This window comes from Macrobrachium nipponense, chromosome 30, assembly GCF_015104395.2.
Source record: "Macrobrachium nipponense isolate FS-2020 chromosome 30, ASM1510439v2, whole genome shotgun sequence".
Lineage (NCBI taxonomy): Eukaryota > Metazoa > Arthropoda > Malacostraca > Decapoda > Palaemonidae > Macrobrachium > Macrobrachium nipponense.
Window position 1 is genome coordinate 54,321,369 of NC_087218.1, and position 24,821 is coordinate 54,346,189.

Consider the following 24,821-nt stretch of genomic DNA (forward strand, 5'->3'; position numbering starts at 1 on the left):
GTTCAGCCAGGCGACACACCTGGCGTGCGCTGGTGCACGCTCGCGTCCACTGGCTCGCGCTCGTCGTCCACTGGAGCGCTGCTCGGCGTCCACTGGAGCGCGCTCGGCGTCCACTGGCGCGCACTTGGCGTGCACGCGCGCGCGCCTGGAGTCCATCCGAGCGTCCCGGGCGTCCGCTCTCAAAAGCTTCCTGCTACTATGACTTCTTTTACGTATTTCTCGGTGGAAAGACGGACACGAGTTCAGGCGACGTTCGCCTTCTTACTTCTCACTGAAACGCATAACGAGAAGAGAGAGAGAGGACGTGAAGCGTCCTCTTCTATAAAGCTTCTATTTAGAGGGCGCGAGGTCCTTCCGAAAGCTCCAACCCCTGCATGGGGAGGACGCTTCGGAGGACGAGAAGCAATTTCTTTCAGGATTCGTGGCACGCGCGCACGCACTTTGGCAGTCTGGGATTTTCATCAGAAAACTGCCGAAGGCACGCCAGATCGGTGGGGGTTCCTTGTAACCCTCCTTAGGCTTTCGACATGCTCCCTCCCCGGGTCCTGGGAGTCAAGCAGAGGTCCCGGCCTAGAGGCGAAACGAGGCCGATCTGACGCACCCTCCACTACACAAGGGGTATCACTGCACTTCTGCACTTCACTTTTACTCTCTAAAGCAAGCACTTTCGATTCTAAGATACGAATCGAAAGAGTATCAGAGAAAGGGTAATTCCTCTACAGCACTGCTTAGGGCCCGAAGGCAACACTGCAGGGTTAGGAGTAACAATTACAGAAGTAGCACTTCACAGCAATGAAGGAGAGCGGGCACCTCTCGTAGACATATTCATAGCCCGTAGGCCATACTACAGGGTTAGGCAAAATAAAGTCTACAGGAAGGTTAGCAGGTTTCACTACCCTGACTTTTGTTACTGATTAATTGCGTACATACGAATCATACGTCTTCCTTACGGAATTAGACATGTTTTACTGATAATTGCGTACATACGAATCATACGTCTTCCTTACGAATAGACAAGTCTCACACTCCTTACATGACAAATCTCAACAAAGAAGCAAGACCCATACCCCTCATACATACCAAGTGCGGATCTACCGAAGCTTTCGGTAGCCACACCCTATCTTTGCAGACAACCCCGTCTGAACTAGCCTAACTAGATTCAGATATTTTATGCAAAAATGAATCAAATTCAAATCAATTTAAGATAGCGTATGCCTAGCCACAAATCCCACAAATCCAAGTAAATACAGTAATACCTTGGGTTACGAATTTAATCCGTTCCAGAACCTGCTTCGTAACCTAAAAAATTCGTAACCCAAATGGATTTTTCCCATAAGAAATGTTATAAAAACAAAAGCAAATAATGCGTTCCACGACCATGAATAACCATTTCAATTCATATTTTTCCATTTGTATTTTTGTTCACTAAGGTTGAAAATTCGTGTAGGAATTACATAAAATTATAAAATTGAAGAATGAAATTAAATATGTTATTGTTATAATACAATTAAGTTTGTTCATACTTACCTGGCAGATATATATATAGCTGTATTTCTGACGTCCGACAGAATTTAAAAATTCGCGGCACACGTAGTGGGGCGGTCAGGTGGTAGTACCCATTCCCGCCGCTGGGCGGCGGATATCAGGAACCATTCCCATTTTCTATCATATTTATTCATGGCCCTTGTCTCCTGAGGGGAGGAGGGTGGGCACTCTAAGTATATATATCTGCCAGGTAAGTATGAACAAACTTAATTGTATTATAACAATAACATTTTGTTCATGAAACTTACCTGACAGATATATATATAGCTGAATCACACCTTCGGATGGTGGGTAGAGACAGACTAGGATTTTTTAGGAAATTTAAAATAAAATAAAAGATTATCTTATTGGTTCCTTACCTGATAGCAAAGTAGACTATGTGATTACTGTCACCAAAAGCCTGCTTATGCTTTATCAGAGTTGCCAGCCAGGTGTTGACCTGTAGTGCTGGTGCTTTCTGGATGCTCTGTCAACGGGAGCGTGACCACGATGTGACAAGACCATCTAGCAAACATATGGCAGTAACACAGCAGCCGACCACCACCTGACCAACTAACGCAAAAAACCCCTGATATTAACACTATGGAATGGGAGATTTTCACAGAAGATCTCACCATCAACCACAAAACACAAAAAACTAACCTAACTAAGCTAAGGGATAGGGAGAGAGCTACCTTCAGCCCCCAAAACTGTGTCTGCCGAAATGTAAGGTCCCAAAGAACTACAGTTCTCGTAAATCGTCCTCACATCCCGGAGGTAATGTGAGGCGAATACGGAATTGCTCCTCCAGAAGTGCTATCAGAATATCTCTGATAGACATGTTCCTTTGGAAGGCAAGAGAGGTAGCTACGGCTCTGACCTCGTGAGCTTTCACTTTAAAGAGGCTCATCAGTCTTCTGGCAAGATGAATGAGCCTCTTTAATGACGTCCCTCAAGAAGAAAGCAACAGCATTCTTCGACAAAGGTAAATCCGGTCTCTTCACCGAGCACCAGAGATTACCTGAGGACCCTCTTATCTCTCTAGTCCTATTCACATAGAACTTGAAGAGCCCTGACAGGGCACAGGGTCCTCTCTCTGGTTCTTGACCCCGAGACTCGATATTCCTTTGATATCGAAGCTCTTTGGCCAAGGATTAGACGGGTTTCTCGTTCTTAGCCAAGAAGAAGGGTTCAACGAGCAGACAGCGCTGTCTCCCTTGAAACCCACTAGGCTACTGAACGCTTGGATTTCACTAACTCTCTTCGCCGTCGCCAGAGAAGTTAGGAAAAGCGTTTTTTCCTCGTTAAGTCCCTTAGAGAAGCTTCGTGGAGAGGCTCAGGGACTAAGCATCAGATGTTTCATACCACATCTAAATTCCATGAGGGCGGTCTTGCTTGTGGAATTTTGGTAGTTTCAACGACCTTAAGAGATCGTGCAGATCCTTATTGTCGAAATGGTCCCATTCCTCTGTGGCGAAAAAACGGCAGACAACATACTCCTATAACCCTTGATTGTAGGAACTGCCATTTTTGCACATTTCTTAGATGGAGAAAGAAATCTGCTATCGATTCACAGAGGTCGTGGGAAGAGAAATTCCTTTCTTCTTGCACCATGCCCTGAAGGAAGACCACTTAGACTGGTAGACAGCTCTTGAAGAGGCTCTCGAGCATTAGCGATTGCTCTCGCAGCTGCCTTTGAAAAGCCTCTCGCTCTGGCCAGCTTTTCGATAGTCTGAACGCAGTCAGGGCCAGAGCGGAGAGGTTTTGGTTGAAACCTTTTGAAGTGAGGCTGTCTGAGTAGATCTCTCCTCCAGGGCAACGTTCTTGGGAAGTCCACAAGGAACGTCATGACCTCTGTGAACCACTCTCTTGCTGGCCACATTGGAGCAATCAGAGTCAACCTTGTCCCTTCTGACGCTGCGAACTTTCTCATTACGTCCCCCCCCCCCATGATCTTGAATGGGGGAAAGGCGTAAAGATCCAGGTCTGTCCAGTTCCAGAGCAACGCGCCACTGCAATTGCCCCCGGGTCCATAACCGGGGAGCAATACAGAGGGAGTCTCTTCGTCCTCGATGTAGCGAACAGGTCTACTAGAGGACGTCCCCACAATTTCCATAACTTTTGACAGACTTCCTGGTGCAAGGTCCATTCTGTTGGCAGCAGCTGATTCCGGCGGCTGAGAAGGTCCGCCCTGACATTCTGAACCCCTGCCACGAATCTTGTCAGGATCTTGATGTGCCTTGCGTCTGCCCATAGTAGAACTTCCTTCGCCAGGAGAAAAAGGGATCTGGAGCGAGTCCCCTCCCTGATTCTTTAGATACGCAAGGGCTCTGTGGTACTGTCCGAGTTGACTTGAACAACCTTGCTTGACAGTTTCTCTTCGAAGAACTGCAGCGACAGGAATATCGCTGCCAGTTCCTTTACATTTATGTGCCAGGCTACCTGTTCCCCTCTCCAGGAGCCTGACACTTCTTCCCCCCTAGTGTTGCTCCCAACCGGAAGTGGAAGCGTCTGAGAACACACTAGGTCGGGGCTCAGAAGATTTAAGGAGAGGCCCTCTCGTAACTTCTGAGGGTCGAGCCACCATCTTAAGTGAACTCTTACATCGTTGGAGATCCTTAGGATCGCATTCAGGTCCCCTTTCGACTTCCATTCTTCCGCAAGGAAGAATTGAAGAGGCCTGAGGTGCAGTCTTCCAGCGAGACAAACTTTTCTAGTGAGGAAATGGTGCCCAGCAGACTCATCCACTCCCTCACCCGAACAAGCTTCTCTCTCTAGGAATGCTGCGACTTTCTCTAAACCCCAGTCGCTGACGTTCCTGGGATGGAAACGCCCGAAAAGCCACTGAATCCATCTGAATCCCCAGATACACGATGGACTGTGTCGGGGTCAGATGCGACTTTTCGGTGTTGACCAACAGACCCAGAGACTTTGCTAGGGCTAGCGTAAACTGAAGGTCCTTCAGACACTTCTGCCTCGACGACGCTCTGATCAGCCAATCGTCGAGGTAGAGGGATATCCTGATTCCTGACGAATGGAGCCACTTCGCTACATTCCTCATAATCATTGTGAAAACCATTGGGGCCGTGCTGAGACCGAAACAAAGGGCTCTGAACTGCCAAACCCTGTTGTCCAAGACGAATCTCAGGTACTTCCTTGACCAGAGGGGGACTGGGACGTGGAAAGTATGCGTCCTGCAGGTCCTAGAGACACCATCCAGTCGCCAGGTCTCAATGCCTCCCAGCACCGACTGAGGCGTCTCCATTTCTGAACTTTATCTTTTCTACAAAAAGATTTAGCCTGCTCACATCCAGGACCGGGCGCCAACCTGATGACTGCTTTGGCACAAGGAAAATCCTGTTGTAGAAGCCCGGTGACTCTAGGTCCAGGACTTGTTTCCACCGCTCTTTTTTCGACCATCTGGTCTAAGAGATCGAAAAGAACCCTTTTTTTTTTTTTTCTTTCTTCTCTCCCTGATAGGATGGAGAGAGGTTCTCTGGGGAGTCGAAGTCAAGGAGGAGGATGAAAGAAAAGGGATCTTGTACCCCCGTCTACTATCTTGAGGGTCCAAGGGTCCGCTCCTCTCTGCCTCCAAGACTCCGCAAAGAATTCCAGTCTGGCCCCGACTGGTGTCTGAAGGACGAGATCTTCTTGCTTGGCTGGTTTTTCGGTTTGAATGAAGCTCTTCCTCTTGAAAACCTCTCCTCGGGGAGCTGCTCTCGAGGGGGGTGCCCCGCGAAAGGGTTTGACTTTCTTCGGGGGTTGCTGAAAGTTGATGTGGAAGGAACCGCTGGACGTCTTGAAGATTGAACCAAGAGGTCCTGGGTCGCCTTCTCTTGCAAGCTCTGTGCAAGATCCTTTAACCATAGCCTGGGGGAAGAGATGGTCCGAAAGAGGCGCAAAGAGCAAATCCGCTTTTCTGAGCCGGAGATACCGACTTAGCCGTAAAATTGCACAGCAATGCTCTTTTCTTTAGGAAAGCAGTTCCAAAATTCGAAACTAGCTCCTCCGAACCATCCCTGACGGCCTTGTCCATACATGACAACACGCTGGACAGCTCCCCAGACTGAGAGGAATCAGGACTTCTAGACTGCCGGTTCCAAAACTCCCAGACACCAGTCTAGGAAATTAAAACATTAAGGGTACGAAGAAGACCCTTCAAGTGGTGGTCAGTCTCAACTGGAGTCCAGGTCACCTTAGCCGACGCTAATAGAGACCTCCTCTGGTCGTCCACTAAACTGGAGAAGTCCCCCAACGCGGACGAAGGGACCTTTATTTATCCCGACATCCTCCTTGGTCTCATACCAAACTCCTCCTTTCCCTGCGAGTCTAGAGGGTGGATGGGCGAAAGTGGTCTTGCCCTGATCCTTCCTTCTGGACATAAAGTCTTGGAGTTTCTTAAACGCCCTCTTGGTCGACAGAGACGTTTTTCATTTCGACGAATTCAGGGTCTTGACGGTCTTAGGACGACGAAAGTAGTGAGGGAGGAGGACTAGGGGCTGTAGGCTGGAACTTGTCTCCGAATGCTGAAACGCAACAGCCTAACAAGAACCTTGTAGTCCGATACAGCTGATGCTACCGGCTGTTCTTCCTCTACGGAACTCCCCGGACCACTATGCTCCCCTTCCTCCCTAAGAGGAACTGGAGAACGCCTATCAGGAGAGGGAGTAAGTCCCTTAGCTGTCAATCCTGAATAAAGACTTCCGTTGGTTGGAGGTATCCCCTACAGGTACGGAAGCAGCCGTACGTTGCTCTTTAGATGCCCGACATCTTCCGAAAGAGAAGCATCCTTAGAAGCCAAGTTAACCGTCTTAACCGAAGCTCCCCTTCGAAAGGAAGAGCGAGCTTCCTGAAGAGCAGCGCCAAAAGCGTCCTGCTTAGAGAGCGCGTCCTGCTTTGGCAGGCTCCAAAGCGTCCTGCTTCGCTCGAAAAGCGTCCAGCTTCACACGGCGAGCGTCCTGCGGAGCGTCCTCAAAAGCGTCCTGTCTATGACCAGAAGCGTCCTGCTTCGCGCGCCGAGCGTCCTGCCGAGCGTCCTTAAAAGCGTCTTGAAGAGAACTCAAAGCGTCCTGTCTAGCACGCCGAGCGTCCTGCCGAGCGTCCTCAACCGCTACTTGCCGAGAGCGTAAAGCGTCCTGTTTCGAACGCCGAGCGTCTTGACGAGCGTCCTCTCCTGAGCGAGTAAAAGGATCTGCTAGGAGAGCGAGAACGTTGACGATCCGGAGGCGGAGAGAGAGACGAGCGAGCTGAGAGAATAATGAGCCGCTTCGTCCTCTTGACGGGCAGCCGAACGTCCTTCCTACGCCTAGACTCGACTGCTGCTGGCAAGTCCTCTGAGCCATCAGCGACGTAATCTGGTCCTGAAGGGACACAGGGATCCTTCGTAGGTGACGAAGGAGCAAAAGAAGGGGCAGGACTGAGACTGCGAGAAGGCGAGGGGCGAGGGGACGCCTCCTTCCTTCTAGCAGGAACAGCTATCTGCCTCTCAGGTGAACACGCCTGTGCGTGGAAACTAACGTCGTCATCGGTAGAACGCCTTCCTCTCTTCTGAGGAGGAAAGGCGTCATAAGCGTCCTCTGACGAAAGAGGAGACATAGGACGTGAAGCGTCCTCAAAGCGAAAAGTCCTTTTCAACGGACGCGAGTCTCTCCGAGCGCTCCACCCCTTGCGCGGGGAGGACGCTTCGGAGGACGAAAAGCAATCTTTCAGGATACGCGCTCGTGCGCGCTCCTTGGCAGCCTGGGATTTAGCAACAAGGCCTGCCGAAGGGACGCCAGATCGGTGGGGAGCCCCCGTAACCCTCTTGCGGCTTTCGACATACCCACTCCTGAGTCCTGGGAGTCGATAGAGGTCTAGGCCTAGAGGCATTATGGGGCCGATCTGACGCCCCTCCACAACACTAGGGGCACTGACACAAACTTTCACTGGGCCGGTTTCTAGGGCCAAAACTTTAGATTCGAGAGCACGAATAGACTCTAGAATCAGAGAAAGGGTGTTACCTTCTCCCGACACAGCACTGGGGCCCGAAGGCAACAAACAGGATTAGGTTGGGCAAATCTACTGGTGTTAGAGGAGGAGAAATGTTACTATCCTTACCTTTAGTAGAGCTGCCCTTAGAGGAAGACCTACTCCTGACTCATCGCGCTCTAATTTACGCCGATAGGTCTCATACATCCTCCATTTATCATCATCCAAATCCTTACATTCATTGCACCGATCATCCGCCACGCAAACATGCCCCTGCAATCCATACAAACTGTGTGAGGATCACTGAAGGTTTAAGAAGCCTCACCTTACATTCACTCCTCACACACACTCTGTAACTTCCCGAACTTGATCCAGACATACTGAATCTAGACAAGCCAATCCAAAATCAAAAACCAATCCACTATTCCGCGTGCCAATCCAACAATCCAGAAGTCGATACCAAAAGTCAATCCAGATAATATTAAGCGAGTTAATGAAAAAATCCTAGACGGAGGTACTGTAAACAGATGTTTTGCAGCACCGGCGACAGAAAAAATATGAATAGAAAATGGGAATGGTTCCTGATATCCGCCGCCCAGCGGCGGGAATGGGTACTACCACCTGACCGACCCCACTACGTGTGCCGCGAATTTTGAAATTCTGTCGGACGTCAGAAATACAGCTATATATATACTGTCAGGTAAGTTTCATGAACAAAATAAACACTAGATTTAATATGCATGATCAAATTCAAATCAATTTAAGATAGCGTATGCCTAGCCACAAATCCCACAAATCCAAGTAAATACAGTAATACCTTGGTTTACGAATTTAATCCGTTCCAGAACCTGCTTCGTAACTAAAAAATTCGTAACCCAAATGGATTTTCCCATAAGAATGTTATAAAAAGCAATAATGCGTTCCACCCGACCATGAATAACCATTTCAATTCATATTTTTCCATTTATTTTTGTTCACTAAGGTTGAAAATTCGTGTAGGAATTACATAAAATTATAAAATTGAAGAAATGAAATAAATATAAATCACTAGATTTAATATGCATGCACAGTAAAACCTGAACTTTACCTTTGGCGAGTGTGGCTGCTGGCTTGACGGAGACGGGAGGAGGGGAAGGGTGAGGAGGAGAGGTTAGGGCTTGGGGGAAATCTCCCTCCGTGAACACTTCTGGAAGACTTTCTGGTTCTTTCTCTAGAGAGCACCGTTCACTACGATCACTAATTTTACGCTTACGCAACACTATGTTGTCTTTCACAATTTTGAAAAAAATATTTTTCTATGAGCAAATTTTCTACATCGTCGAGAATATAAGGCCGTTGTTTCGTCAATACTGTGAACACCTTTTGATGCTTTAGGCTTTAATTTCTCCTTTTTCTTCAAAATAGTGCAGATCGTTGATTGCGACCGCTTGAAGAATGCTGCAATGTCTTTCACGCACTCGCCTTTATCATGCATTTGGATAATTTCCTTCTCCATTTCGACTGTAATCATCTCTTCTTTCTTATGCTTTCCTTCTTGCTGCTTGCCTTCGTCATCTTGGAGCCATTGTCTTTAGTATTTGGGTAATAGTAATGTATAAAGCACTATTCGGAAAACACAACACGTGCGCAAATCACTAAGCAAATTTGAGAGCGTATCACGGACAGATGCGTTCAATCTTACCGCCAGCGAGATATTGAAAGAGTTATGGTTTAAAAAGGGTCAAGGGATGCGTAGGAGGAAGTCACGTGACCCTCGTTAAGTTTTGGCCGAAAAAATGCGTTCGCAGATCCCACGCTCATCCGATGTAAACAAAGCAGGCGTTAAGTTTTGGCCGAAAAAAATGCGTTCGCAGATCCCACGCTCATCCGATGTAAACAAATCAGGCGGCCTCCCATGATGGAAATTCGCGCATTCGTATTCTAAGTGAAATTCGTATTCCAGAATGAGGTCGTCACTTCGTAAGTTAAAAAATTCGTATACTAATCGGTTCGTAACCCAAAGTATTACTGTAAATCAAAAGACAATTAGGATACTTAGCGGCAATGAAGTTTCCAAAATCCTAAGACGGAGGTACTGAAAACAGGTGTTTTCAGCACCAGCGACAGAAAAATTATGAATAGAAAATGGGAATGGTTCCTGATACCCGCCTCCCAGCGGCGGGAATGGGTACTAACCACCTGGCCGACCACTGCGTGTGTCGGAAGTTTTTAAAATTCTGTCGGACTTCAGAAAATACAGCTATATATATATCTGACAGGTAAGTTTCATGAACAAAATAATCATTAAGAAAGCATGATCTAAAGTTGATTAAACAGGCAAGAACATTTTCATTTCCATTGCAATACAGAAGTATTCTTTCAACTATCTGCAATCCGTTCATACATTAATACAGTACAGTACTTTACCATAAGGTTAATCATTCAATTAGTTGTGCTTGCCAAGACTTCAGCAGTCCCCATAAATAACAAGAAATATCTCCATACATCTTAGAGTGCTCATATCTTTCAGCACAAGATTTGATTTTCTATAATACTGTTCTTATAAAGTTCTTGGGAAATACAATATTTTTCCACATATAATTAAGTGAACCATATATACTGTGAAATAATGGACAACATAATGAAAACTGTCTTAAGGGTCAGTAATGATGGAAGCAAGCAATAGGCAGGTCACAGTGCTGTAATTTTTCTAATACTATTAACAAGACTAATTGGGATGAAAACTGAAAATATAAACTACAACCTCCCATTTTCCAAATTCTGATCTGCATTTTTCAGCTTAACTGTAAACAGCTCATACGTAGCGGGCTGAGCAAACTTACTAATATGACGTCACTTTCAAATCGTTAACAGAGAAGGATTGGTAACTTCAAAACAAATACTGTACATAAAATAATTTAACAAGCATGAGTATTACCATGATAGTATTGATGCATCAAATATTAAAGGAAACAAACATACGATACTTACTCTTCTTGTGCAGCAATTTTGGAAGCATGTTTCATGTACCAAAAGGCAGCATTCTGAAGAATCGATACCAGCTCAAACACTGCATCATAGTGTGACCTAAAGATAAAATGAATAAATGTGAACAAATTTCAGCAGTTACACATGAATCATGACCATTTGCCGCTGAAAGTAAGTAATGAAAAAATATACAGCGTGATTCTCACTAATGACATTATTATTGTCCATTCATGAAGTTATGAGTCAAAATGGTCATGTACATAGTACTTTGTATCATTACAGAATCTAATCAATAATTCTGCAAATTAAATTTTGAACATAAACATACAAAACTGACACTTTTATTTTGGGTAAAACTTACTCTGGGGTATTTCCCAACATGGAATGTGTCCATCGAAATCTTATCGCATGCCGGATCTTACTCCAACCCGTATGCTCTCCTTCGGGAGCTTCGATTGTCCCTCGCAACAGAGACAGGTAAAGAGTGAGTGCAGGCTCCACAACGTCAATCTCGTGGTTAGCATCTGGTATGAGTTCTAGCAATCTGGCTCTAGCTTGCTTCAGATCACTGCCAAAAAAGGAATTGAGAAAATAACTATGTACTAATAATCAAATACATAATAAAGAATAAGATACCGATGCATTTGTAGGAAAATGGATATTCTGTATACATGTATACTTTGTACATAGGCAGTCCACAGGCTATAGTGGTTTTGGGTTACAGCGTTCTGACTTTATGCAGCTTGGCTCACAGTGCCATGAACCTGATTTTATGGTGCCATACCTGGTTTTACAGTACTGTAATTTACTCCCCTTTTTTTTATGATGTTCTGGTTTACAGCGTTTTTAATGTTATGGCATGGGAACAGAACCACCACTGACAATGATACAGAACAAAAAACTTATTTTACAAGTTCTTGTCACTTGCATTTCCTAAAGAAAATTATACAGCTGGACACAGCCGGACTGATAAGGCATGGCTAAGGATGATACCAGCATAATAAGAAGCACAGAATAGAATTGAATAGAGTATACAATTTAGGCCAAAGGAAAATGTCTGGGACCTACGAGGTCCGTGGGCCGACAATTCCCCGTAGGACAGTTCAGCGCCGACAATTCAGCATGATGATTCAGCACAAGGACTATTCAGTGCAAAGACAATTTGGCAAAATATGTAAAGCTAAAGCATGGAAAATCAAGAAAACAGTGATCAAATTAGTTTTTATTTGTAAATAATTTTTGAAATTCAAAAAATGAAATATGATATGTATTGAAATAAGATATTGAAAATTATACTCATTTATTTCTGATTTGGTGACAGAAAACAAAACTAACTACTTGCAGTTAAAAATATTGGTAATAATCAAAGATTGTTTACATTTTCAACCATCAAACAATTGACGGTTGTTATTTATGCTATAACAACAAGCGAATAATAATTACACTGGTATTCTTCTAAACTTTTTTCTGGAGCGTAGCTCTTTTTACAAACATTTGCTGAGCTAAAAAAAAAAAAAAAAAAAAAACCAAGGAGCGGATTTTTTCAGAGAAAGGTCGTGATCACATTCTATTATTCATATGTTCTGTGAAGGATGTGGAGTTTTTGAAATTGGAGCAAGACAACGCAGAGAAAAGGATACTGAAAATCAGAGCTGGACATGATTCCAGAAAAAAAGCAAATTATCAGAGAACAGCTAAGACAATAAAAATGCCAGTTAGTAAACAAAATGGAATATGTACTTACAAAATATAAGCTACCTCATGAATTGCAGAAATGAATTACTATGAATATTTTTGTACAGGAATATTTCATAGTATGTCATTTCAATATGACAATTTGTCCAAAATTGCATTTTTCCTAACTATACAAACCTGAGGTCCTTTTACACATAGCCCCACCTCATGCCACCCCTCACTCTGCAGTTTTTGCTTGGGCCAAAAGCAAAAGTGATTTGTTTACCTCCCAGTCGCGCGCGCGCGCCTGTCGGACAAGCAGTTAACTACCGAACCCCTTGTTCGAAAGCTTACGACCTATCCAGCTGCCGCTAGTACCTTCCTATTGTAAAAGGACCTCAGGTTTGTATAGTTAGGAAAAATGCAATTTTGGACAAATTGTCATTTGTTCCGACACGGCATACAAACCTTCGGTCCTTTTACAATAGGAAGACTCACTTCTTGGTGGGAGGAATCTGAGTCTTTTGTGAACAGACTGGTGTTCGCCCAACCTTGGAAGCCTCCCTGGTCGTAAGAGCGAGGGAGGGATCCAAGCCTCTGTCCGATTGATCGGGGTGTGCACCGCAGGATCAATGGTCAGACCTCTGGACCGAGTACTAAGAGAGAGGCATGCGTATCTCTTCGTACCAGCAATGTAAGAACTTGTTCCTGTACAGGAGCAAATATAAAGTCATGGGTTTGACTCTTGTAGGCATCCACTTCCCCCCCTTGTAGAAGGAAGTGGTGGATATTCTGCTCCTATCCCTAGTGAAAGGGATAGGATGGGGCTCTGTCATATAGCTCACCTGCATCTCGTCCTCATCCAGCGTAGTGACGACCATGGCCCTCTGCCCACAGGTAGAGGGGAAGGAAAAGATGGGAAGAGAGAGCCAGTCACTCACTCACTCACACATCCATCCACACAGTCACACCAGGACTCGATGCTGTTCAGCCTGCGAGGGTCTGGGTTAGCTACACAACTTGTTGAGCAGCCACCACGGGTCCCAAGGAAAATGTATCCAAGGACCTGTGGGCAATATCCCGAAGGTAGAAGGACGTAAAGGTAGTCTGGTTAGACCAGACCCCTGCCTTCAGGACCTGCGCCACGGAGAAGTTCTTACGGAACGCCAACGACGGGCCAATACTTCTGACTTCGTGAGCTCTCGGACGGGACGTACGGATGTCGTCACTACCATCAGCCTCATACGCCCTCCTGATGACCTCACGCAGCCAGAAAGAAAGAGTGTTCTTGATACTTCTTTCTTGGTGACCCCACGGTGCTAACGAAGAGGCGTCGACACTCAGGCCTGAGGTGTCGAGTTCTCTTCAGATAGCGCCGTAGCGCCCTCACAGGACAAAGCAGCATCTCATCCGCATCATTATCGGTGAAGTCCATTAGGGAGGGAATCGTGAATGACTCGAACCTGTCGTCAGGGACCGACGGTTTCTGAGTCTTCGCAACGAAGTTCGGGACGAAATCGAGCGTCACGGATCCCCATCCCCTGGAGTGTCGTACATCATAGGAAAGACCATGAAGTTCCCCTACTCTCTTCGCCGATGCCAGGGCCAGCAAGAAGAGGGTCTTGAGGGTCAGATCCCTGTCTGACGACTCCCGGAGTGGCTCGAACGGCGTTCGAGTCAAACTCCTAAGGACGAGAGTCACATCCCACGCAGGGGGCCTGAGTTCCCTGGGTGGGCAAGACCTTTCGAAGCTCCTCATAAGCAAGGAGATCTCGAACGAGTTCGAGATGTCCAACCCCCTCAGTTTCAGGACGAGGGCCAAGGCGGCTCTGTATCCTTTGACTGTGGGGACTGAGAGGAGCTTCTCTCGGCGAAGAAAAACGAGGAAATCCGCTACCTGCTGAAGAGTGGCTCTGAGAGGAGATAGACCCCGTCTACGACACCAACCACAGAAGACGGCCCACTTCCCCTGGTACACAAGCTGCGGCAGAGGACTGACGGACGTTTCCAGCCATCTCTGTTGCTGCGCTACGAGAAAAGCCTCTCGTTCGCAAGAGATGGTGGATAACAGCCAGCCGTGAAGACGTAGGGACTGGACTGCTCGGTGGTACCGCTCGACGTGTGGCTGGGCGAGAAGGTTGTGCCAAGGGGGAATCTCTCTCGGTTCTCCTGCGAGAAGAGCCAGCAGGTCCGGATACCAAATGGCCTGTGGCCATTTGGGAGCCACCAGGATCATCCTGAGATTCGGGGTGACCAGTGCTCGACTGATCACCTTGCGAATCAGGCTGAACGGGGGAAAGGCATAGGCGAAGAGGTTGTCCCACGGTTGTTGAAGAGCGTCCTCTGCAGCTGCCCATGGGTCCGGCACGGCCGAGAAGAACACCTGGAGCTTCCTGTTGTGCCGGGTGGCGAACAGATCCACGACTGGTCGCCCCCACAGGTCGAAGAGCCTTTCCGCCACGTCCTGGTGTAGAGACCATTCGGTCCCTATCACCTGATCCGACGGCTGAGCGTGTCTGCTACTACATTCCTCTTCCTGGAATGTAGCGTGCCGACAGCTCTATTGAGTGTGCCTGAGCCCACTCGTGCACCTGCCGAGTCAACTGGTACAACGGGAGAGACACTAGGCCCCCCTGTTTGTTGACGTAAGCCACCACCGTGGTGTTGTCGCACATCAACACCACTGAGTGTCCCATCAAGCGGTCCTGAAACTCTTGGAGAGCGAGAAACGCTGCCTTGAGTTCCAGTACATTGATGTGAAGGTGCTTGTCGTTCTCGTCCCACACTCCTGAAGTCAGCAACTCCTCCAGGTGTGCGCCCCATCCCTCGGTCGATGCGTCTGAGAACAGCTGCATGTCCGGGGGGGGAGTGCGCAGAGGCACTCCTCTTAAGAGGTTCCTGTCGTCCAGCCACCAGGCTAGGTCCTGCCTCACCTCCTGTGTCAGTGACACTGGAAAGCTTGGGGGATCCGTCGCCTGCGACCAACTCTCCTTTAGTCTCCATTGAAGAGACCGCAGGTGAAGACGCCCGTGAGGGACTAACTTCTCGAGCGACGACAGGTGTCCGATCACGACTTGCCATCGCTGAGCTACCTGTTCCTGCCGAGACAGGAACTGGTTGGCTGCCTCCCTGAATCTGCTGATCCGCGAGTCTGCGGGGAAGACTCGCCCTGCTACCGTGTCGATCAGCATACCCAGGTACTTCATCCTCTGCTTGGGCTCGAGATCGGACTTCTCGAAGTTCACCACGATCCCCAGATCGCGACAGAACTCGAGCAGTCGATCCCTGTCCTGTAGCAACTGCGAGCGGGAGCTCGCCAGGACTAACCAATCGTCGAGATACCTCATCAGACGTATCCCGTGCGAATGGGCCCAAGCAGACACCAGAGTGAACACTCGCGTGAACACCTGTGGGGCGGTTGAGAGACCGAAGCACAGTGCCCTGAACTGGTACACCGTCCCGTCGAGGATGAAGCGGAGGTACTTTCTGGAGGACTGATGAATGGGTATTTGGAAATACGCATCCTTCAAGTCCACTGAAAGCATGAAATCGTTCTCCCTGATGGAGTCGAGCACTGAGCGTGCCGTCTCCATCGTGAACCGGGTCTGGCGAACAAACCGGTTCAGGGGAGAGAGATCTATCACCGGGCGCCAGCCTCCCGTAGACTTTTCCACCAGGAAGAGTCGACTGTAAAAGCCCGGTGACTGATCCGTGACGATCTCTACAGCTCTCTTGCTCAGCATGGTCTTTATCTCCTGTCTCAGTGCTACGTCCTTCGATGACCCTGGAACGTACGACTGCTGTTGGACCGGGTTGGAGGTGAGGGGTGGCCGAGATTCGAAGGGTAATAGATATCCCTCCCGAAGGACATCTACAATCAGGTCTCGGCGCCGTAGCGCTGCCAAGTTGCCCAATGGCTGGCCAGGCACCCCCCACATTCCGGCAGCAGGTGAGGGGGAACGCCGTCCCTAGCGTTTCCCCCCTTTCTTCGACTTCTTCCCAGAGCCTCCATCCACGGGATGAGGAGGGCTGGGAGGAGGGCTGGTTACGGCTCCCCTTGCCAGAAGTCGAAGAAGACAGAGTCATTCCCGGGGCTTCGACGCAGCAACCGTCTTAGCCGCCGAGGAAGCGCTAGCCGAGCTCTTAGACTTGGCCGCAGTCCGAGGCTGCCCAGAAGCCTTCGAGACTGCCTGGTGAACCAGACGGTCACTGTCGTCAGTGCGCCGTCTGTCCACCGCAGCGTCCACCATCTCTCCTGGGAAGAGAGACGTGGAACTCCGTAGAGGTCCGTTTCGAAGTCCCAACGCCGCTTCACGCCCGGCCGCCCTGGAAACCCGAGTAAGGACAGCGTCCCTTCGTCGGAGAACCAGGTTGGCCCACAGGTTCACCGTCTGGTGGGCAAGGAAGGAGATGGCTCTTCCCCCAGACTGGCAAATTCTCCTGAAGGCCGAGTCATCTTCGGGAGAAATTCCCCCGGAGTTGGCTGCGACCTTAGATACTGTGAGGGACCACAGATCTAGCCAGGAGACGGCCTGGAAAGCTGCCATGGCGGTAGATTCCAGGCCGAGTGCCTCTTGCTGCGAGAACCACAGGTTCTCGGACAGGAGCTGCTGCAGAGACACACCCGGAGTCAGCCTGGCTAACTCCGGGTTCACCTGTTTGGGCGGCATCGGGTCTTCAGATGGCACGTAAAACCGCCGCTGTCGTAGCAGAGGTGGAAGCAGCTTGCTCGACCTGCCAGACTTGAGCGAACCGTCTTGTCCGGAGACAAGCGATTCAACCTGGTCCAGCACTGATGTCGCAAGCTCCGAACGCGGCAAACCCACCGTCGGTCTGGGTTCCCTCTTCGGGCCCCAGAACGACTCGAGCCTGGACGTGGGCTCGGATGGTGGGAGCGGCGATCCTTCCCCGAGGTCGTTGTGCTGACGAATCAGCGCAATAACCTCGGCAAAGTTCCTCTGGATCTCAGGAGTGACTGCATCCTGCGGAGTTGGACCGTCCAGTCCCTCAAACAGGAGCACCTCCCGAGACCCTCCTCCCTCAAGGAGAGGAGCAGCGACAGCCCCCTCTCGGTCTCCTCCAACCACCTGTGCGTACGACCTGGCTGGTCCGAGAACCGAGCCTGGTGCGTACGACGCGGTGGCGGGATCCTGAGGGGCGCACCCCTCACGATCACTCCTCAATACCTCGCCCCTCCCGGTGTAACCCGAGGAGGTTGAAGGTATGGGAGAGGAAGACCTGACGCTCTCTCCTCGCTCGCTGGTAGAACCAGCGGGCTTGGAGGACTGCAGGCGATCGTCAACCCGCGGTGGCGATCGAGCTGCAGACCTAGTCGAGCCGTCTCGCTGTGGAGAACGGCTGGACCGAGAACAGCGGCCCCGGTCTCGTGTGTCAGAGGAGCTGGTGCTGGTCGCCGTACCCGATCGCTCTCTGTGAGAGCGACGGTCAGGCGACCGGCGAGCTCCACTGTCACGGTGAGATCGGTGCGTATCCTCACGGTGCGTCAGTTCGCTGGTACCAGCCGTGGCTGGTGCCGGCGAACGGGGGGACCTCTTCCCAGCCTCAGCCCGTGGCCGGTCATGGACCGTCACGTCCGCCCGGGTAGCCAGCTGCTCGCCGCGAGAGCGAGAGCTGGCCTGGTGAGAGTCGCGTGAGCGGCTGTCACCAGTCTTCCGCTCCGTGCCGTGAACCTGACGCTGAGCGGACTCAGAGGTCTGGTTCCTGGCTGCACGGTCGCTGGTAGGCGACCGTACACTCGGTACCTCTCGCGAACGAGCGGCCGAGCCGGACCCTGCTGCTGTGGCCGAACCACTGACAGCAGGTGAGGAGGTGCCGGTGTTAGCCGGCACCCCTCTGGTCCCCGTAGTCTTCTTCCTTGCGGGAGAAGAGACGGGTCCTGCTCCCGAAGGAGCAGGGCGACCAGCGGAAGAACCCCCCGTCTCACCAGAGCGAGACGGGCCCTTAGAAGTTCCCGAAGGAGACTTCTTAGGGGGGGGGGAGGCGACCTTCTTCTTCTTCGGCGGGGGAGCCTTAGAAGAAGAAGGGGAAGAGGCGGCAGACGACGACGACGACGAAGAAGACGATGAAGACGACGACGACACCTTCCTCCTCTTCTTCTTCTTCTTCGTCAACCTCCTCAGGACCGACGTCAGATCTGTCATCCAGGACGGAGCCGGGGCTGCTGTTGCCGAAGCAACAGGGCCCGGACGTACCTGTCCGAACAGACCAGCATCGGGAGCAGCGGCGCCAGGAACAGGAACAACATCGGCAGGTGCGAACATCACAGGAACGGCAGACGAGACAGCAGGAGCAGGTACAGGTACAGCAGCGGTGGTCACGGCAGGTACGGCAGACTGTGTGGGCGGTACAGGTGGTCGAACCAGCGGCACAGACATCCTAGGTACCGGTGGGAGGTCCAGGGGCGAGCTCTTCGGGCACATGAAGTCCGGTCGCGGCAGCACGGCAAACCCAGGTGGCGGCATCACACTCCCCCGAGTTACGGCGACTGGCCCCTGCACCGATGTAGTGGGTGTTACAGAGACCGCGTGCTGGGTGTACACCAGGGTGAGGAGGTGAAGCATAGCCAGGGGTTGTAAGGGTCGTGGTGGTGGTCGTGACCGTTGCATGGGTGACCGCCACGGAGCCAGCGAGATGATAGAGCAGCCCCTGGACACTCGGCACGCCCTGCAGCCCCAACGATGCCCACACCTGTCCGAGGTCATCCTTCGCGGCAACCGCACCTGAGGAGGCAAAAGTCGGGTGATTAGAAGGATCCTCTGCCCGTTCGCGCGAAGACGAACGGATAGAGGACCCAGAGTACAACTCTACGTCAGGGTATCTAGCGCCCTCCTCCACACTCGACACGTCAGGAGAGGAGACCTAGAAAACCCCCCCCGAAGGGAAGGCGCGAGACGTGGAAGTTGAGCGGGCGGCAGGAAAGAAGACGAAGTGTCCGTCACCAAAGGAGTCGCGGGAGAGCTTTCCGACGACTCCTTTGCAGGCCTTCGCTTCTTCCTGCCCTCATACAAAGTCCACTGCGCCTCCGACCAATCAATACACACATCACAGGGCTCGGCTCGGGTGCATTCGCGCCCCCGACACCGAGCACACAAAATATGAGGGTCAATCTCCGGGAACGATCTGAACTTCCCGCATTTACGCCCTTCGATACCCGGGCAAAGTCTCCGTGGGGTAGCGGGGCGAGGAGATTCCATCATAATCAATAATTGAAGGCAGCAATTAATATGAAAAAAGAGAATAATTGTACTTACAATAACTCTTTCATACACAATTACAACCAAATACTCAGAAAGCAAACGACGAGAAGCGGGCAGAGAGCGTCGAACAACACGTCCATCCACCGCGAGGCCGAAAGCAAAAGTGATTTGTTTACCTCCCAGTCGCGCGCGCGCGCCTGTCGGACAAGCAGTTAACTACCGAACCCCTTGTTCGAAAGCTTACGACCTATCCAGCTGCCGCTAGTACCTTCCTATTGTAAAAGGACCGAAGGTTTGTATGCCGTGTCGGAACAAAAATATTTTTGTCTACTTTTTAAAATTCAATGTTACAAATAAAAGATTAATTTGACAACTGTTTTCTTAATTTTCCATGTTTTTATTTTATTTTGCAAAATTTCTTTGTGCTGAATAGTCCTTGGCCTGAATCGTCATGAACAGAATTGTCTCTAAGCTGAATCGTCATGCACTGAATTAAGCTGAATTGTCGGCACTGAATTGTCCTGCGCAGAATTGTCGGTGCTCCACGAGGTCATTCAGCGCTGACAGGGAAATTGGGAGTAAAAGTTTACAAAGGTGTAACAGGAAGAAAACAATTGTTAGAAGAGGGTGGAATGGAAGATGGACGAAAGAATATGAAAGGAGGTACTGTAACAAATGAATGGAGTTCCAGTTAGGTAAGGGTCGAAGGGATGCTGCAAAGAAACTTAAGTATATAATGACTGATGGCACAAACGTAGGAGCTTAGCCTACCTGGGCCTGTGCTTCTAATCCTTCTAGGAGGGGTAGTGCCACTGACCCTCTAATGGGGATTAGAAACACAGACCTAGGCTAGACATAGTACTTCAAGGTTGAGCCTAGTGGTTCTGATCTTAAGGGGGCCGGCCGGAACCCCTATATATGGTGGTATAGGGCGAAAAATGCAGTCATGAAAAAATTCATGGAGCTTCATATGGCAATTGAGAATACGTATACGTAATATTTCTTCAAAATTCCTCTTACTTTCGTAGTTACAGGGTAATGAGTTAACCTAACTCAATAAGCATAAAACATTGATCCGTATAAGAAAATGCAATATTTCTTCTATTATCGTAAATTTTGATAATTATTGTCAAAGAAAATTGGGAGAAATGGCATCTGTAGACATTCCCCGAGTCGAGAAGGAGACTTCAGGCTCAGCTACCAAGTCCAGTCATGATTTAGTGCGATCACAGACTTCAAGTAGTCTACACGTTCCATTTCACCTCTGACATTCGCTTGCTTTTGCGTATGTTTATGTATGTTTCGGCAAGAATTTCATCATGCCAATGAGGAAAAGACAAGGAAAACATCTCGCTAACATACAGACGAAGAAAAATCGCTCAAGTGTTATTACAGAATATCATAATATACGCGTAGTTAGTGAAGAGAGAGGGGAGGGTTGCGTAGTAAACATTCAATATACCTATTCGTTCAAAACAAATGAAAAAACAGTAAAATAACTAGAATTCATGTGTTACAAACAGCCATACTCGCCTATAGGCTTGGTATGCCTAGGTAGTAATCATCTACGCTAAAAGCCTACGGTGATCTCAACCTAGAGTGCTGCCTGGGATGGCCTAATCTGGCAATGAATCTCATCCAGTCATCACTTTGCATAAATTACAGTTCCAAATAATCATAATTTGAAAAGAAAGACAGATAGTAGTAGGGCCTAAATTTATCTGAAAAATAGACTTAAAGACCTAGGCCTCGTAAACATCTGTAGGCTCCTTACTAGTCCAAGCCTAAGGTGCCAATCGGTGGATTGGCCAACATTTTCCTCTTCTGTCTATAAATTTCACCTAATCTCAATCAATTATCCACTCAGATCAAAATAATCGCATATGAAACGAAAGACAAATTCAACGAGAAAATGGGTAGTACAATAAGCTGCCATTTGACAGTTCCAACATAGGCCTTAGATTCCTTGGGGCCAATGTCGCCCTCACCTGCATATCTTCAAGGCCTGGCTGTCAGACGCCACCAGTTTTAGGTCGAACTTGACCTCAGACGTGGCCTTCAAGGGGTTCCTGTGAAACCAGTGGGACATGATTGAAGGTTGACACTTGACAGACGATCGTTGGGTGATGGACGAATCCTACGAAGTTTGGGAAGACTGCATTTCTCAATCACAACACAATTGTTGCCAGATACGGATAGTCTCACTTAGCTATTTTATAGTTTATTCTTCATAAAATGGCAACTAAAATTGTTATAATAGTCTTATAATTATATTATGGTCTTTTAAAAAATTCACTTTTGTTATTTAGATCTATCTGAATGTAATTATACTTCAGTAAATAAATTTATCGTATTTAATCAACTTTCTATGTCAAATATATAGATCGCTAAAATTGTTATAGTATTCGCAAAATTATTTCATTTACTACTTAGCATGATCCAAATGCAATGATACTTCCAGTTAACAAAATTATTCGCATTTACTAAGCATTCCATGAGATTAGGTGGACGTTAAGCAAAGTTCTTCTATACTATTTAACATTCCGAACCATAAAACAGTAGATAAAATTGCTATAGTTCTGGTAAATTTATTTTCATTCTTATTTATCATGATCTAAATCTAATTATACTTACGATACATAAAATATTTCGCATTTAATAAGCAATCCATGAAGGTTTATGGACATTACCAGTTGGCAATATTGACATTGCTCACCACTCCGTGACTGAAGTTCACTCGTCATAGCGATTTCTGTTCGTTTACTTTTCTCTTACCTGAAAATTAGAGCCATCATAACTTCATATACTTAGGGAGTTATCTATTTAAGATTTTGATTATTTCCTCTTACCATAAAACGTCATAACATTAGCCATCGCTGGTAGGAGAGTTATATATCATCCAAAGTACTACTAAATCATTCAAGTACTTCAGTGGCACAGTACAGTACGTACGTTAACTTTCATTAATTACCAAAGGTGATTTTATGTTATCTGTTTCCGATTTCAAGACTACGGAACAACCGATTGTACTTCATTGTATCAGCATAATCCTGTTAAAGTACAGTGCGATAACAAAAGGCTTCTTAAGTCTCGGAAACTAGATGGGAGTTTTATCAGCTTGGTTGATATTGCATAATATCCTTTTACCTACCTGTGAGTCATACTTATGGTATGTATATTTATATTAGGCATTGTTAAAGTTGCACATTAACGGTAGTAAACTTACGTGTGTTTTGACTTTAAGAAAAACCGTATACAGGTATTTTGGTGTTCCACCAACTTGAGGTGTTAAGGGGATGTATGCCACACCCCCTTGAACCCTTTCTCTATATCAAAGTTCAACAGACAATACTATTTTTCTCTATTTTTATGTATTAAACTTTTCTTCCTTAAAACAATGAAATGTAAATCTATTTGATCATATCTCGCCAGGAAAAGAAAAACAAGTTAAAAATGTCCCGAAGTTTCTTCGGCTTAATCGAGTTTTTTTGTACAGCGTATAATGCTGTATGAAACTTTCAGCCACGTCCGGTGGTGGCCTGTGTTGTTGGTACCTATAGCTGTGCCAGAAGTACGATCATGGCTAACTTTAACTTTAGATGACATGCAAACTACGGAGGCTAGAGTGCTGCAAATTGGTGTTTGATGATTGAAGGGTGGATGGTCAACGTATCAATATGCAGCCCTCTAGCCTCAATAGTTTTTTAAGATCTGAGGACATAAAAAGTGCGGACGGACAAACATAACCGTCACAATTGCTTTCCTTTACAGAAAACTAAAAAAAAGAACAGAAAAGGAATTCTAAATCTCAGCTAAGTTGTCACCGTAACACTATAATAGGCTAGGGTACAGCAAAACCCAAATGAATAATGTCAATGAGAAAATTTAAAACAAATAAAAAATCTAATCAAACGGTAATTCGACATTCTTCCTCCTTCGTCATAGACCACCCTCTTCAAAGTGACGTTTCAGACTGATTGAGGAGAGTGTCACTTTGGCGCCAACAAGAGGCTTCAATGTTGAGAGGTTTTAGCTGCAACGAGAACTTACTTGGGTTTGTTTCCTTTTAGTGTCACTCGTATTTGATTGAATCTTTAAATTGATTTTGTAGATTTTAGTTTGTTTATCATTTGTAGCTATAGGCCTAAGTAGTTTGGTGTGAGATTATGTTGAAGTCTTGACAGTCACAGTTTTACAGTTTCAAAAGTCAATTTAGCTCATTTGTGTCGGTACGAAGGTCAGATAGTAATCTGTATTCCTTACCTGTCGAATTCCTTACATATTTGTGAAAATTCGTAATTGAGAAATAATGAAGTATGTAAGATTCTTTAAATAATTCCCGTAGAGTAACTGATACAAACAATCTACAGTGCGAATTAATTTCAAATTTAAAAAGAACAAACGCATTGGAATTTTAATTGCTACCAGTCATCCATCATCACTCGACGATGTCAAGAAATGTAAACAAATTGTTCTCCTCTTCTTGTATTCATTCTGTGGGAATCGGTCATTCTCGCTTTGCGCAGTACATACATTGATTGTTTCTTTTTGCCGCGTTTCTTTGCAATTCGTGTCTTGCTTGTTTCTCCTGACACCCACAACCTATAAGGTCTGTCCATTGCTTATGGTTAAACCCCATTCTTCTTCCTTTCTTTTTCACTTGCACTAAAAATTTTGTTTAGAAATGTTTGAAACACTACCAAAAATTACCAACTTACATACTGCTCTAGAAGCAAGTGTCCGTGTCAGCTGAAATTTGGCTGGGTCTAACAACAAACAAACACTCGTGACTAACGTATAACGAGGAAAAAAGTGTTAGAAATCGCCTGTTATTCAAAAGAAACGAAGCAAACGAGATTTGAACAATATAGAAAAAAAAAGAGATGAGAAATTCAAACTGATTCAGACATAAGTATCATCCCTGCCTACAGATTTTTGCGGTCACATGTCAGTCAAATATGATTTTTAAACTGTCAGAAAATCCAACGAAAGTATAGAATTCTATAATTTTCGAGTAAAGGTCATGAAAGACTGACAGGGCTGCTTGGATATCGATTTAAACTATCCTCCACAGAATCTTGGAGAGAGTTAAGTCTAGAGTTCTGTACCACGAAGCCAGGAAAGTTGCTTTCTAGGTACAAGACTAGCCCTTGAAATGAAGACATATAAGTCCTACATAAGTCTAGGGGACGTGTTCACAGAGAGATGACATATAATCATAATTTCAAAGCAGCGTTTAAAAGTTCCCGAAGAAAGATTTAGCTGTTAGAGCGAGCCTGTACTTTTCTTTTCAGTATGTGGCAATTTTCCCAGGGGCTAAAGACCTTGCTGGCATAAGACCAGCTTGATTAACAAGTGTGCCAAGTGGCACATTTTTAACTTTCAATATGTTGATGGTATTTTGCGTGCCTGCAAAAATTACAATGTACAATCTGATGCTAACGGAATTTTATAAAAAATACTAACTAGAAA

At 47.2% G+C, this 24,821-nt stretch overlaps 1 protein-coding gene across 1 annotated transcript in view; it reads right to left on the reverse strand.

Moving 5' to 3' along the window:
- LOC135202521 (BRO1 domain-containing protein BROX-like) overlaps nt 1-21,530 on the reverse strand; it is a gene marked incomplete in the record, with an annotated part of 38,721 nt that extends 17,191 nt beyond the window's left edge. The window contains 3 exon segments of the mRNA XM_064231973.1: nt 10,462-10,557; nt 10,820-11,026; nt 21,338-21,530. Of these exon segments, the coding sequence (XP_064088043.1) occupies nt 10,462-10,557; nt 10,820-11,026; nt 21,338-21,438 (404 nt within the window).
- Between the last annotated feature and the right edge of the window lie 3,291 nt (nt 21,531-24,821).